The 14,981-nt window shown below is 47.2% G+C and overlaps 1 protein-coding gene across 1 annotated transcript in view; it reads right to left on the reverse strand.

Annotated features, from left to right (window-relative positions):
- Tspan14 (tetraspanin 14) overlaps positions 1–14,981 on the reverse strand; it is a 58,169-nt gene that overhangs the window by 24,693 nt on the left and 18,495 nt on the right. Inside the window, exon 2 of the mRNA XM_032918774.1 lies at positions 3,688–3,785. Coding sequence (XP_032774665.1) covers positions 3,688–3,768 — 81 coding nt within the window. The 5' untranslated portion in view covers positions 3,769–3,785. The remainder of the gene's footprint in view (positions 1–3,687; positions 3,786–14,981) is intronic.

Genomic DNA, 14,981 nt, shown 5'->3' on the forward strand with positions numbered 1-14,981 from the left:
AAAAGAAGGAAACTAGAAGCCATATGGACTTAGCATGCCGTTTTCTCCTTCTTCTGAAACCTTGCAGTGGAGACATCAGGCAGCTGAGATCAATATTAATGTTTCTCAGTGGTAACGCCAGGCTTTTCAAGGTCCCTGGGTTCATGGGAGAGGGTGGACCGTCTCCAGGTGTCCTGAGTAGGCTGGCCTCACCCCACTGCACTGTGTGTGAGCCTCCCAGGCCTCCATGAGTCTCAAAGCTCAGGCCTCCCTCCGCAATGCTGCACCCTGCCCAGGTAAAGTAACTTCTGGCCAGGAAGTGGAGACAGCGGCCAACACCAAGGGGCCTGGCCCCCCACATCCATTCTCGGAAGGCATTTCCTAACTGTTCCTGTTTGTTCCCTCCTCTTCTGCCCCAGTGCTCACTAACAAAAATGATTAACTCTCAACTACAGGCACTAACTGCCAAGTCTGCAAAACCCTAAAATACTACTACATACTTCAGTCCAGGCTTGCCACAGTCTGGGCTCAATGTACTGTTTGGATTTTGTGCTGCTGGTGTGTAAGCAAGGAAGTAAGGCCTGGTCCCTAAGAACCTCTATAAAGAACCTCTGAAGGAAGAGGTGACCAGGGACTTGGCCATGACAATGAGGACACTGCGCTGCCTGCAATGATGTGTCAATCTAAGTCAAGCAGGCAAGGGGCCCTTGCCTAAGGAAACAGGAAGCAATGCTCTCCAGACAGGGAGCAAAATGCAAGCCTGAGGAGCCCCGCCATCGGCGGGCGGCAAGAGTGGAGTACAGGTCTCTGTGGCTAAGAACACATTGCTACAGTTTGCAGATATCTGGCTGCATGCCCAAGGAGGGGACTGTGACGACATCCTAGCCCACTCCTCACCTCCTCTGCTTCCTGGCCATGAGGACAACACTTTGAAGTCACACACGTCACAGCTGACACTACCACCAGCCCCTAAAGCCAACAGTCCAGGTGATCACGGAACCTCTTAGCCCCTCTCTTATAAGTTAACTATCTCTGGCATTTGTCACAGGGCTGGAAAGTGAACATGAACACTGATGCCAGCGATGCCCACGTCAGGGATTAAGACGAGGCTGAAGGCTGAGCACAGGAAAGTCTGGGGTGACATCACTGCATTCCACCCTCTTTCTCTAGGACAGAGAATCACACAGAGATGTGACACCACAAAGTTGAGATTGAGTTGGCCTGGTGCTGTGCATGCACCTTTAATCCCAGCACTCAGAAGTCAGAAGCAGGTGGATCTCTGTGAGTTCAAGGACAGCCTGGTCTACAGAGTGAGTTCCAAAACAGCCAATAATACACGGGAAATTCTGACTAAAAAGAGAAAGGGGGAGAGGGAGGGAGGGAGAGGGGGAGGGAGGGAGGGAGAGAGGGCGGGCAGGCGGGACAGAGAAAATGTCGGAAGTGGGGGGTGGGTGGATGGTTTAGTAGCAGAGCACGCCTGAGCCCTGGGTTTCTATCTTCAGTTTCTATCTTCAGTACAGAAGCAGAGAAAGGGGAAGATGGGGCAGAGGAGAGAGGAGCAGGAGAGGGATGCAGCTGGGTCTTAGTAAACTGCTCAGTTCTCCAGCTCTGAGACAATAAACGCCACAATAGGAACAAGAGATGTACCACCTGCTCTGCCCTCCGTTCTCCATGGCCCCAGGGACCACTGTGCTTGCTGACACAAAAGCTTCTATATATCATCACTTCCCCTCACCTTCCCACAGTGCCAGGGTCTGCCTTGCCCTGCCCAGCCCTGATGGCAAACACAGGCAGTGCAGCTCCCCAACCCCTGGCCAGCGCCAGCACCAGCACCTGCCCAGTTTTTCTGCTTTTGAGGCCAGAGTACTTGTAAGACCTATTGTTAGTCAGAATTTTACTTTTTCCCTTTCTGTTGGTTCCTTGTCCAACCTCCTCAGTGTAGCCCATCCCTTCCCATCTCCAACAACAACCAAGGTCACTCTTCTGTGTGTTGGCCAGGTCCAAGAGGGCTTTCCTCCTCCTCCTCCACCTCACCTCAGCACCTCAGGCAATAGTGAGGCCTCGCCTCAGCAGGTATGCACCCATTTTGATTCATATTCATATTCTCTCTCTCTCTCTCTCTCTCTCTCTCTCTCTCTCTCTCTCTCTCTCTCTCTGCCCACACTTTCCTAAAATGCATCTCCAGGGTACACCCTCATAAGGCCAGCTGGGGAAAAACTCGCTATCCATACATCCCAATGATGTTCCATCTCAGAATATGGCTCAACTGGCCTTCCCCTCATTCTGCCGCCACTCTGAAGCTAGATCACACCACACAGCACCACATAAAAGCTCCTGAGAGTTAAAGAAACAGAAAGGCAGTGTGGTAACACATACTCAATGCTGGCTGCTCTGAAGACTGAGACGGAGGTCCTAAGATCAAAGTCATCCTGGGCAACTGACTTAATGAGAGTTTCTATTGCTGTTACAAACACCAAAAGTAACATGGGAAGGAAAAAAATGTTTTTACCTCACAGATTACAGTTTATCACCGTGGGAAGTCAGAGCAGCAATTCAAGTGGGGTAGGACCCTGGGGGCAGGAGCTGATGCAGAGGCCATAGAGGGATGTTGCTTACTGACTTGCTCCCCATGGCTTACATCATCTGCTTTCTTTCAGCACCCAGGTCCACCAGCCAGGGGTGCCCCCCCCCCAATAGTGGGCTGGGCCTTCTACACCAACCGCTATAGATTTGCCTGTAGGCAAACATCATGGAGGCATTTCTCAATTGAGAGTTCCTCTTCCCAAATGACTCTTGCTTGTGTCAAACCTTAAACTAGCCAGGACAGCACCTAAAACTATCTGAAAATAAAAATTCCAGGAGGCTACCTGAAAATAAAACATTTATCACAATAAAAACTGCAGCTAGCTTTCGTGGCAGAGCTCATGCCTACAATGCAAAGGCCCTACTGCGCGGAGGAGAGGTGAGAAGTGACCTTAATGCCCACTGTGACCTGTGTGACCGACCGCACTGCTCGGTACCCATGTCCCTGTCTGTGCTGCCCTCCTCACTCAGCTCGTTTCTTGACTGCCTGTCGTCCTCTGTACATGTGACCTTGCTTCTGCCTCAGGGGAGCCGGCCAGACAGCCTTTGTGACTACCATTCTGACTGGATCTTCCCCTCTCAAACCGCACAGGGCAGCCTGCTCACTGACGCTCAGCCCCCAGCTCACTTTCTGACCCTAGGCTCAGCACACTCTGTTAACAGCATTACAGCAGCAAGGAGCTGGCCTGCCCTCTGATGCTCAGTGAACTAATGCTGCTCTTAGTAAACCACAGTTTCCGGAAGTGCAGGGCTTTATGGCCTCATTACAGCCTCTCATTACAGCTGTGCACTATCCCCTCCCAGGACACAGAAGAGAGCCCAGCCTACAAGGTGCCTGGCTGTCCACGTCTTACCAATGCATTGCTGCAATGGAGAAGACAGCACCATTACACCGAGGTAGTGACCACAGGCTTCCTGAACCACCCAGCCTGGCTTTCAATCACCTGAGCCCACCCGTGACAATACTGCTGGGCTGGTTCCATGAGGACAAGGACCAGGGAACCTGCCCACCACCTCTTTCCGGGACCTCTCTGGAGTCAGGACATCAGGAGTACGTAGAGAATCAGGACTTGGTGATGGAGGTTCCAATCACACAGGGGACGGTGGCCACATCGCTGGACTTACCCAAAAGACGATATTGTAGCTGAAGAGCAGGTACTTGTACCAGCAGCTGACCTCGGCGTTCGAGTATCTGTAATAGTGCATCTTCCGAGAAGCAGGACCTGCAGGGACAGCGACCGATGAGGCAAGGTCGGCTTCAAGCCTGCTCCCCGTCACAGAAAGACGGAGGCTCCCACTCAACGTCCTGAAATCGCCACTGCGCCCTTACGTCCAGACACAGGTCTACTACTAGTGCTAACCAGAAAGTAAACATCAACCAGGTTAAGTCAGCTTCCAAAAAGAGAGGGTAGAATAACAATTTTTAAGTGTCTTCAAAGTCCCCGAAACAGCTTGGAACTTCCTCAACCATTTATCTCATCCTCTTAGCTGTACACTGATGTTCCACCCCATGCCCAGAACACTGGAGTTCAGACGGTCATGTGACTACCTCATGGGCAAGGGGGTGTGACAATGGCTGGACACAGGAGCTCATACTTGTAATCCCAGTCTTTGGGAGACTGAGGTAGGAGACTGCTGTGAACTCCAGGCCAACTTAGGCTCCTCAGTGAGAGCCTGCACGCACTCAGCCACGCCCCAGAGGACTCCATCCACGTAAGCATCTAGACCCCACCTCTCACTCCCAGACCCTATCTGGAGCAGCTGCCAGGAGGCACGGGTGAGCCAGCAGGAGTGGCGCCTCAGTCACCCAGCAGCCCCACATCTAACCCAGCATCACCCCACTACCAGAACACTTCCACGAAAGTACCCCCCAAGAATGAGTGGGAACACACCATCCCAGGTGCTCAAGGCTCTGAACACCAGACTCACGGCCATTGGCATGAGCACCACTGAGCACCACAGAATCACACAAGCAACAACAGGAGAAAAAGGCATAGGCCCCATCCTTCTCAGCAAGGCCTGGACCAATCAAGTCCCTGCCCTACTCAGGCCTTTGGAGTCCTCATCTGAAACAGGCAATGTATGACTGCTCCCTGGTGCTACAACGAGGGCCTCACCTGGGATCATCAGTCTACCGCACATTCCTCAGAGTCCAGCCCCCTACACTCTGTATAGAACCGGTGGAGTGCTGAATCTGTGTTAACGAGCTCCTTGGGTGGCTCGCCCATGAAGCAAGATCCACGCCTGAAGGAGCCACTACACACTGAGGGGCTACCCTCTCTGTGGGGACCTGAGAAGACAAAAGGGTCGGCTGTCTAGGTGCAGCACCCTGGCTAGGTTGAAATGGGTCCTGAAGAAAGAAACCTAACCAGAAATAACATTCCTCAAAGCATAAAGGTTGTCCATTTCATTCGAGGACATTTGTGGGGCGGGAGAAATAGTTAGAGATAGCTGAACTGTCCTGTGGAGGAAAAAGTAAACCTAGAACTCAATTACAACCAACCAGCTTAGCTTCCGAAATATGCTGTTAAGACAGCAAATGTCCTAAGTGCTACTACTTGTTCCTCTTACAGACAAGACCAGCCTGTCCTTAGAGCACCGAATACATCCCTTCTTCCTTGGGGTTCATGGGGAAGCCTGAGAAGCAGACCACAGAAGCACCTAGATCTCTAGAACTCCATGGCCACCATCTACCCCACTGAGATTCAGAACTCTAAGGCTCCTTTGTCTTCTCACCAGCAAACATTGTCCGCTTCACATGGTGATGCTGATGGACCCTGTGCCCCAGCTCCTGGCCTTCATGGTCATCCTGTGAGAGCACAGGAACCATCACACTACAGATCCTCAGTCTCCTTCAGCTCTAGTCCACAGCTCAATGTGGAGACCACACCACCACAGGGAAACCAACACTCTGAAGTGTAGTACATTCTCTATTTTCAGGGTGCCGTCTTCCCTCCCCATCTAGTTCATCCTCCTCCACCCACTAGCCCCACAACCAAACAGGAAACAATTCTATCTGCACAGACCAGATGCCGGAACCGAAGCCCTCATCAAAGAACTACAACAGCCAAGACCTAAATTAAAAATCCTCACGTGTAAAACCTCCACACTTGGCACAGTGGCAGCAGGTTCAGCCGGCAGTGACCACACACTCCCTAATCATCCTGAGCACAGGGTATCACTCACACAGCCCGTTCCTCCTGCAAATCACAAACCAAGAGCATGCGTGAGCATGTCATTTCCCGTGAACAAATGACAACGGAGGCCCTGGGGTAGGGATGTCCTTCTGATGGCACTTCCCCATCCCCAACTCCCAGACCTCTGCCATAAGTCTCAGGAAGTCTCAGGAAGTGAGGGAAAAAAAATGGTGGTGGCCTTGGGCTGTCCTTCAGGGGCCTCCTTTCCTCTCCTGCTGGCCAGAAGACATTTTATGACTTACGCTGTAGACCAATGGGAGCACTTTTTTTCCAGCCCAGCCTAAACCCATCCTCTCCAACAGGGCACAAGTCTTCCAACAGTGGGGAAGTAAAGTTAGGACCCAGTGCCTCTAAACCTCAAGGCAGAAAAAAAAGGGCTGGGCACTTGTGAGCCACTTGCCTGGGCATCACAGCTCTGAGGACACAAGAAACTAGACCTAACCCCCAAATGATTCAAAGTGTACAGGGTCCCTGGCTCTCAGCTCACTGGCAAAACTAAGACACATCAGTGAAAGCAGAACTTAGCCATATACCAACTGTTGATATCAGTACACTTTACCTATACACAAAGATAGACAGACGCACACGCACATGCGCACATACACACAGAGGGAGAGAGACAGACAGACAGCAGACAGACACAGAGAGAGACAGAGAGACAGAGAGAAGCAAAGTCAGAAACCAAGACAGTCAGACACCCATCTTGACTTCTAAAAGTCGATAAACTTTTCAGACACCAACAGGCCTAGCAGAGACGAACCTAAAAACTATTTTGTATTGTTTAAAAAGCTGACTAACAATCTGAGGGGACTTAAATAGGCAAAAATCAATCTAAATACTTAAGGGGCACAGTACACAAGCAAGTGCACGTATACTCTGAAGAACAGTGTGTTCAGGCCCATCTCCTTCTTACTCATCGTCTCTTTCGAGGCAAGAGGAGAAAAAATAAAGTCTAAGATTACACCATTCTCACCGATTACAAGTTTAAGATACTATAAGAAATATAAATAATGAAAGTGTTCTGAGGTGCAATTGTAATAGAAGGTAACTGTAACAGTGACTCATACCCAATAAAACAAAGGACTAGGCTTAGTTAGGCACAATTGTATGAACAAAGGGGCAGCATAATTCACAGATGGAAAAATATCCACTATTGCTGACAATAAAAATTCGCAGCGCTCATGCTTTCGAGTTTATAGAATGCCACCACCGCTAGCAGTAGGCATATCCATCCCTCGCAGCAGATGGATATGTCGTTACCCTTCCGAAAGCCAACATTTACAGACATTAATTCTGGTCATACCCTTAATCCAATTAACTCATGTCTAAGAATTTGCTTCGTGAAAATAAGCCAGCAGAAGAAAGCGAATACACATTAAGTATGAAACGTGAACATCACGGTCTGTGATTACGGAACAATCTGTAGGCATGTGGATCAAGGCAAATGGAAAAAACAGACCATGAAAGGAAGCTGCACTGTGTGGGTCTGTAAGTGATTTTCCAAAAGAGTTTCCACCACACTCACTTGCCATTACCATCTTGGCATTATGGACACTGATGGAGGCCACTGCAGGGGAGTGGCGTGGTGAGGCCATAGTCGTCATAAACAGCGCTCCCTGATTCGACTGTCACATTAAAGCTGCAACAAATGTTCCCCCTGACTTTTATATTTGTGTTTGTGTGTGTGTGTGTGTGTGTGTGTGTGTGTGTGTGTGTGTATCCCTGCTCAACTATAAACTAGTTCCAATTCAGAGGAATGATCTCGAGCTGACAGTGAGAGACCAGGACTATGGCTTCCAGCGGGCATGATTTGAACCTGGAATATCTCTTGCCGCAAGCTTGTGTTTTAAGTGACTGTTCCCCAGAGGATGGCATCATTTAGGAAGGCTCTGGAGGTGGGCTAGCTAGTAGAAGAAGGTCATTAGGGATCGGGTTTACAATCCCTCTCAGCTTCCTTGTCTGAATATCTCCTACTGCCAAAATTTCCACCAAGCCTTGCTGGATGTGATGAACTGGGCCCATGAGGTGAATTAGGCTGCTTCTCCGTAATTCTGGTCACAGACATGAGAACCCAGGCACCAACTGTCTTGATTATGGCCCACTGAAAAGACAACAGTTCATATACTTGGGGCATAGGCAGCACTTGCCTACCATCCAGAAATCCCTGGCCTCAAACCCCAGAACTGCAGGGATGAATGGATGAATGATGAAAGGATTGATGGATGGATGAATGAATGAATGAATGCCATGTGCACACAATGATGTACACTTTACTGAAACCCCGTTCTTTACCACATGCTTTGCATTCCTTATTCCCTGTTGTTTTAATTTTATTTGCATACAACAGATTCTTGCATACAGAAGAATCAACAATCATGTTGAGAATAATGGCGGGCCTTTTCCACTTCAGGCAGCAGTGCCTTCGAGCTAACCGTCCTGGCTGTCTAACGTCAACCTGACACACAAACTAGAGTCAATATGGAAGGAAGGACCCTTAGTTGAGAAAAATGCTACCATAAGACCCAACTGTAAGGCATTTTCTTAATTAGTTATTGATGAGGGAAGGCCCAGCCCATTGTAGGTGGGGCCATCCCTGGGCTGGTGGTCCTGGGCTCTGTAAGAAAGCAGGCTGAGCAAGGGAAGCAAGCCAGTAAGCAGCACCCTCCACGGCCTCTGCATCAGCTCCTGCCTCAGGTTCCTGCCTGCTTCCTTCAATAACGAACAGTGACAGTGGAAGCCAAATAAACCCTTTTCTCCTTAACTGGCTTTGTGGTCATGGGGTTTAGTTCAGCAACACAAACCCTAAGACACTGACCCTTCTCACTTACATCTGTGTCTCTTGTAATGACTCCATGTCTATGCTTACTACTATTCCCTAGTTGCCACTTCTCAGCATCATCTACTCAACGCCACCCAGGAAGACGGCAACTGAACTCTATTCCTCACCAAGCCCATTTTTCCCTAAGTCACTCCCTCATGCTTGTCCTAGCTCATTTCTCCATTCTATTTATAGTGAGGCTGTAGAGCTGGCTGTGGTCGTCCTCAGAGTGGATATTACGATGACCACGTGAGCCTGAGGGATGATTGTTTTTCTTTTCAGCTGTCGAAATCCGCTCTTAGTAAGTTCTGCATGGATGCTCCACTCCTATCCTCAGAGCAGCATTTCCAAGGTAGTAGACATAGACAGACAGATGCATAGTTCTCTTTTGGGAACTACCCACAGGAGACGCTTAGTGTTCTAAGAAATCCTGAGGTATTTTAAATGGGGTACAGGATGGATTACCTGTGAGTAGAATTCTAGGTTGGGGATCAATTCCATGGAGAAAGTGACATCATCCCTTGTCCTTCTATAACTCTAGAGAAAGCTGAATCTCTTTGTCCCCGATCTTGTACTGCAACTGTTTCTCTTTATAAGTTTTGGGTCAACTGGTCTACCTATGTCATACAAGTGGTTCCAGCGACAAAGGAGCTCCCAACCTGAAGACGAGTACTTTCTTTTCTGCCAAATGTTTCCCTCCATGATGTTGCCAAGCTCTGCTGCTTCTTGATGGATTTGGGGAACCTGTACTAATCCTCTAACCACCCTCCCTTATCTCTAAGCTCTGTTTTCTGAAGGAAAAAAAAAATCCACTTTAACTTTGCCTCCTACTGATTCTTAATAATTATATATTTTTGCTCAGCTCTTGATTTTTAAATAACTTTTGTATTCTAAATGTGCCTTTTAAAAATACTAGCTTGTTCTTATTTCACACTACTGCAATTCTCTTAATCTAAACAAAATGTCTGAACAGTTTTTCTCAAAAATACTCTTATCTAAATAGGCTGACTCTTTCAAGATTTTTTCCTTTGTTTTGTTTGCTGTCATTCATGGTAGGGACTTCCCAAATGCTCAGTAATCCTTAATTAAGAACAGATAAAATGTTTGGAGACTGTGTCTTTAAACAGGTAGATTTCGGTCCACGATGATCTGGCTGAGCCATTTGCTAAAGCCATATTCCCAACATTACTGGATTTCTAATTGTTATCTGTTTAGTCTTTGTTTGTGTCCCTGCCAAACTCCAAGGGAGGAAGGAAGAAGTCTAGGATAGAAGCACATCACCTACTTCTTCTTGTGCTGCTGTTTACCAACCTCATCCCATTCTCCTCCCTAACACACTCTCCTTTTCTGGTCTGAGGATTTCATAAAGGTGACCTTCTCCTCCTCTCCCCAGAACCATCTGCCATCAATCACCCCCCCCCCCGGAGCTGAGGACCTAACCCAGGGCCTTGCGCTTGCTAGGCAAGCGCTCTACCACTGAGCTAAATCCCCAACCCCTATCATCAATTCTTATACTTTAAACTGGACCACTTGCCCACTTACTATAGTTTACATTTTTTTGTTCCTATTACCCACCCCTCCATTAATGCCAAGCAGGCACACTGATTCCTTTTCTAAATTCCGCTTACCTCATGCTGTGTTTTAAGAGAAAGTAGTGTTATATATGTTTGCTCAATTCACATGCTCACCCATTACACTCCTGGGAAGTAGTTTTCGTTGCTGCCTTTTATTTAGTGAGGTAAAGACATCAAGAATCACAATCTATTACCACATGAAGATCTAAAAAAACTCTGTACTTAAGGCTACTCCTCAACAGAGATGCAGAGCTGTCTCTGAACATCTGTAGGGATGGCAAGAAAGCTCTGGTCAGGTCCTTTCGAAACTGTGTAGAGCCAGCCAGCCAGATGGCTCAGCGGGCAAAGGCACCTGCCACCAAGCCTAATGACAGAATTCTAGGTCTGGAATTCCCACAGTAGAAGGAGAGAACTGACTCTTGCAAGTTGTCCTTTGACAACACCCACACAGACAAGACAACTATAAATAAATATACATATATATTCATGCGCAAAAATGCACAAATAAAAAAAATGTGGTTTTAAAAAGGTAGGTCGCCGATGCCCATCTTCTGGAAATGTAAATGATCTCTAGACCACTTACAATGCCTTATATACTATAAATATTCTGTAAATTGTCCCTTATTATATTGTTTAAGAAATTATGGCAAGGAAAAATATGTGTACAGACAGACACAACTTGCTTTCTGGGTATTTTCAATTTGTGGTTGGTTGAATCCATGGTTCAGAACCTGTGGGTATGTAGGGCTGACTGCAATTACAGAAGCCCTTAAAGACAAAGCTCTCTCCCAGATGAAGGCAGAAAGAGAATTCAGAGACTCCAAACATAACCAGCTCTGTGGCACTGTTGCTGGCCTGAGATGGCGGAGACACCTGTGACCAGAGAGTGTAGGAGTTAGGCATGTGCACAACCCTAGCTGGCAGTCAACAGCAAAACATGGGGCTCTGTCCCAAAGCAGCGAAGAGAAGACTCTATAAGAACTTGAGTGAGCCTGGAGGTGAATCCCCACCAAAGCCTTGGAAGCAGAGCACAGGGCCAACACTGGAACAGCCTTCGGAGACCCTACCGAAGTTGGAAAAACCAACTTCAAATCAAATGTATGTGGGTTTAAAGCATCAATGTGGCCACTGAAAGGCTAGAGACAAAAGCTCTCCGCTCAGAATAAAGCCTGGATGATTTATCAGTGCTATCACTACCATCATTATTACTCTGGCTGCTGCTGCTGCTGTAGTTGACAGGAATTTACCATGTCATGATGGCTGCCTTGATCTCAAAGATCCACCTGCCTCTGCTTCCCCAGTGCTGGGATTAAAGGTGGAAACCACACCTAGCCTAGAGATTAGCTTTTTAAAGCAAAACTTGTGGTAGAAATTGATAAGCACTTCATTGAAGTGTCTAGATAAAAGGTTAACCAAAAAAAAAAAGAAAGAAAAAAGAAAAAAATCAGTAGCCTTCCTACATACAAATGATAAGGGCCAAGAAAGAAGTCAGATAAACAACCTCCTTCATAAAAGCCACAAATAATATCAAAAATCCTGGTGTAACTCTAACCAAGCAACTGAAAAGCCCGTATGACAATAACTTCAATAACTTTTTCTTTGAAGAAAATAAGTGAAGAAGATAATCAGAGGATGGAAAGACCTCCCATGGTCATGGATCAGTAGGATGAACATAGTAAAACGGCCATCTTACCCAAAACAATCACAATCTACAGATTCAACGCGATCCCATCAGAGCCAACACAGAGCCAGGTGCCAGTGGCACTCACCTTAAACCCAGCAGAGCATTTGGGAGGCAGAGGCAGCCAGATCCCTGAGTTTGAAGCCAGCCTGGCCTACAGAGAGAGTTCCAGGACAGACAGGACTACACAGAGAACCCTGTCTCAAAGAACAAACAAAACAAAACAAGAACAAAACCTACAGTTCTTTACAGACCTTAAAAGAAAAAAATAAAATAAAATACATTCCCAGGATAGCTAAAACAGTTCTAAACAATAAAAAGAACTTCTGGAGGTATCACCATTCTGGATTTCAAGCTATACTGCAGAGCAATAGTAATAAAAACTGCATGGTATTGGCATAAACACAGACAGGTTGATCAATGAAATCAAATCAAACACCCAGACGTAAATCTACACTCCTATGAACACCTGATTTTTGACAAAGAAGCCGACTTGATATAATGGGAAAAAGAAAACCTGCTCAAGACATGGTGCTGGTCTAACTAGAAGTGTGCATGTACAAGGATGCAAACATCCATATTTATCACCCTGCCAAAAAAATCCAGTGGATCAAAGACCTAAGCAGAGAACCAGATGCACTGAACCTGACAGAAGGGAAAGTGGAGAAGAGTCTTGAACGGACTGGCACAGGAGACATCGTCTTCCTGAACCCAGCACCAACAGCTCAGGCACTAGGACAAGTGTGATGGCTCGGCCCAGGGAGTGCACTATTAGGAGGTGTGGCTTTGTTGGAGTGGGTATGTGACTGTGGACATGGGCTTTAAGACCTCACCCTAGCTGCCTGAAAGTCAGTCTTCCACCAGCAGCCTTCAGATGAAGAAAGATGTTGAACTCTCAGCTCCTCCTGCACCATGCCTGCCTGGATGCTGCCATGCTCCCGCCTTGATGATACTGGACTGAACCTCTGAACCTGTAAGCCAGTTCCATTTAAATGTTGTCCTTTTTATGACTTGCTATGGTCATGGTGTCTGTAAACACAATAAAACCCTAAGACAGGGCTGGAGAGATGGCTCAGAGATTAAGAGCACTGACTGCTCTTCCAAAGGTCCTGAGTTCAATTCCCAGCAACCACATGGTGGATCACAACCATCTGTAATGAGATCTGGTGCCCTCTTCTTGTATTCTTAATCATAATAAATAAATAAATCTTTAAAAAAAACCATAAGACAACAACAATTAATAAATGGGACCTCATGAAACAAAGCTTCTGTAAAGCAAAGGACACCATCGATAGGACAAACTGCAGCCTACGTCATGAGAAAAGCCCTTCACTAACCCTACATTCGACAGAGGGCTAATATCCAAAATATATAAAGAACTCAACAAACCAGACATCAACGAACCAAATAATCTAATTAAAAAATGGGGTACAGCTCCAAACAGAGAATTCTCAACAGAGGAATCCAAATGGCCGTGAGACAACTAAAAAAAGGTTCAACATCCTTGTCAGTCAGGGAAATGCAGATCAAAACAACCCTGAGATTCCACCTCACACCTGACCGCATGGCTAAGATAGAAACAACTGACAGCTAACCTGGTGAGGATGTGGAGCAAGAACACTCCGCCACTGCTGTTGGAGGTGCAAACTTTTACAACCACTTTGGAAATCAAATTGGCAGTTTCTCAGAAAACTGGGAATGGATCTGAAGACCCAGCTATATTACTCCTGGGCACACACCAAAGGACCCTTGTTCAGCCATGTTCACTGCAGCTTTGTTCACACCAGCCAGAACCTGGAAAGAACGGAAGATGCCCCTCAACCAAAGAATGGATAAAGAAAATGTGGTACATTTACATAACGGAGTACTCAGCTGTTGAAGAAAAGTCTCATCACAAAATTTGCTAGCAAATGGATGGAACTAGAAAAGGAAATCATCCTGAGTGAGGTGACCCAGACCCAGAAAGACAAGCGTGTGTGCACTCACTTATGTGTGGGTGGTAGCTATAAAGGACAACCACGCTACAACCCACAACCACGCTACAACCCACAGACCCAGAGACTAAGCAACAAGAAGGGCCCAAGTGGGTCAGGGGGAGAGATGGGTGCATGGACCTCCTGGGAAGGGGAAATAGACTTCATGGGTGGATGGGGACAGATGGAGACAGGAATAGGAGGGTTTAGGCAGTGGGGAATACTGGGAGAGACCACTGGAATCGGGGGCACTTTAGGGGAGAAGTAGGAACCTAGTGCAATGGAAACTCTCTGGGATCTACAAGAGTGACCTTAGTGAGGACGACTCCTGGTGATGTGGACATGGAGTCTGAACTGGCCATTTTCTGTGACCAGGCAAGACTCCCACTGGAGGGATTGGGACACAAACCCAGCCACAAAACCTTTGACCTACAATTTGTCCTGCCTACAAAATGTGCTGTGGTAAAAGTGGCACGGAACTTGTAGGAGTGGCCAACAATTGGGTCCAAGTTGAGACCCATGTAATCCACGCCTGACACTGCCTGGATGGTTAGGAACCAGAGGCTGGACAGCCCAGAGACCTACGATGGAACCAAACATGACTGAAAAATATATATTTAAAAAAAATGATGATATTATGCTATACTTACAGACAGGAGCCTAGCACAGTCCATCATTAGAGGCTTCACCCAGCAACTGATAGGAGCAACGCAGAGACCACAGCCAAGCCTTAGGCTCAGCTGAGGAATCCTTCAGAGGAAGGGGAAGGAGGATTGAAGGAGCCAACGGGGTCAAGGACACCACAAGAACACGGCCCACAGAATCAACTAACCAGGGCTCATAGGCGCTCGCTCACAGAGACAGAACCGACAATCAGGCAGCCTGTATTCATCTGATCTAGTCCTCTGCCATATGCTATATAACTATATGGTACAGTTGTGTAGCTGGGTGTTTTTGTGGGACTCCTAACCGTGGGAGTTGAGGCAATCTCTCTTTTGCCTACTTTTGGGACCCTTTTCCTCTTACTGGGTGGCCTTGTCTAGACTTGATTATGAGGGTATGTCCCTAGTCTTACTGCAACTTGTTTCTGCCATGTTTAGTTGATGTCCCTGGGAAGTCTGCTCTTTGCTAAAGGAAAACAGAGGAGTCAATCTGGGCAAGATTGGAGTTGTGTGT

Source organism: Rattus rattus, chromosome 13 (genome assembly GCF_011064425.1).
Source record: "Rattus rattus isolate New Zealand chromosome 13, Rrattus_CSIRO_v1, whole genome shotgun sequence".
Taxonomy (NCBI): Eukaryota; Metazoa; Chordata; class Mammalia; order Rodentia; family Muridae; genus Rattus; species Rattus rattus.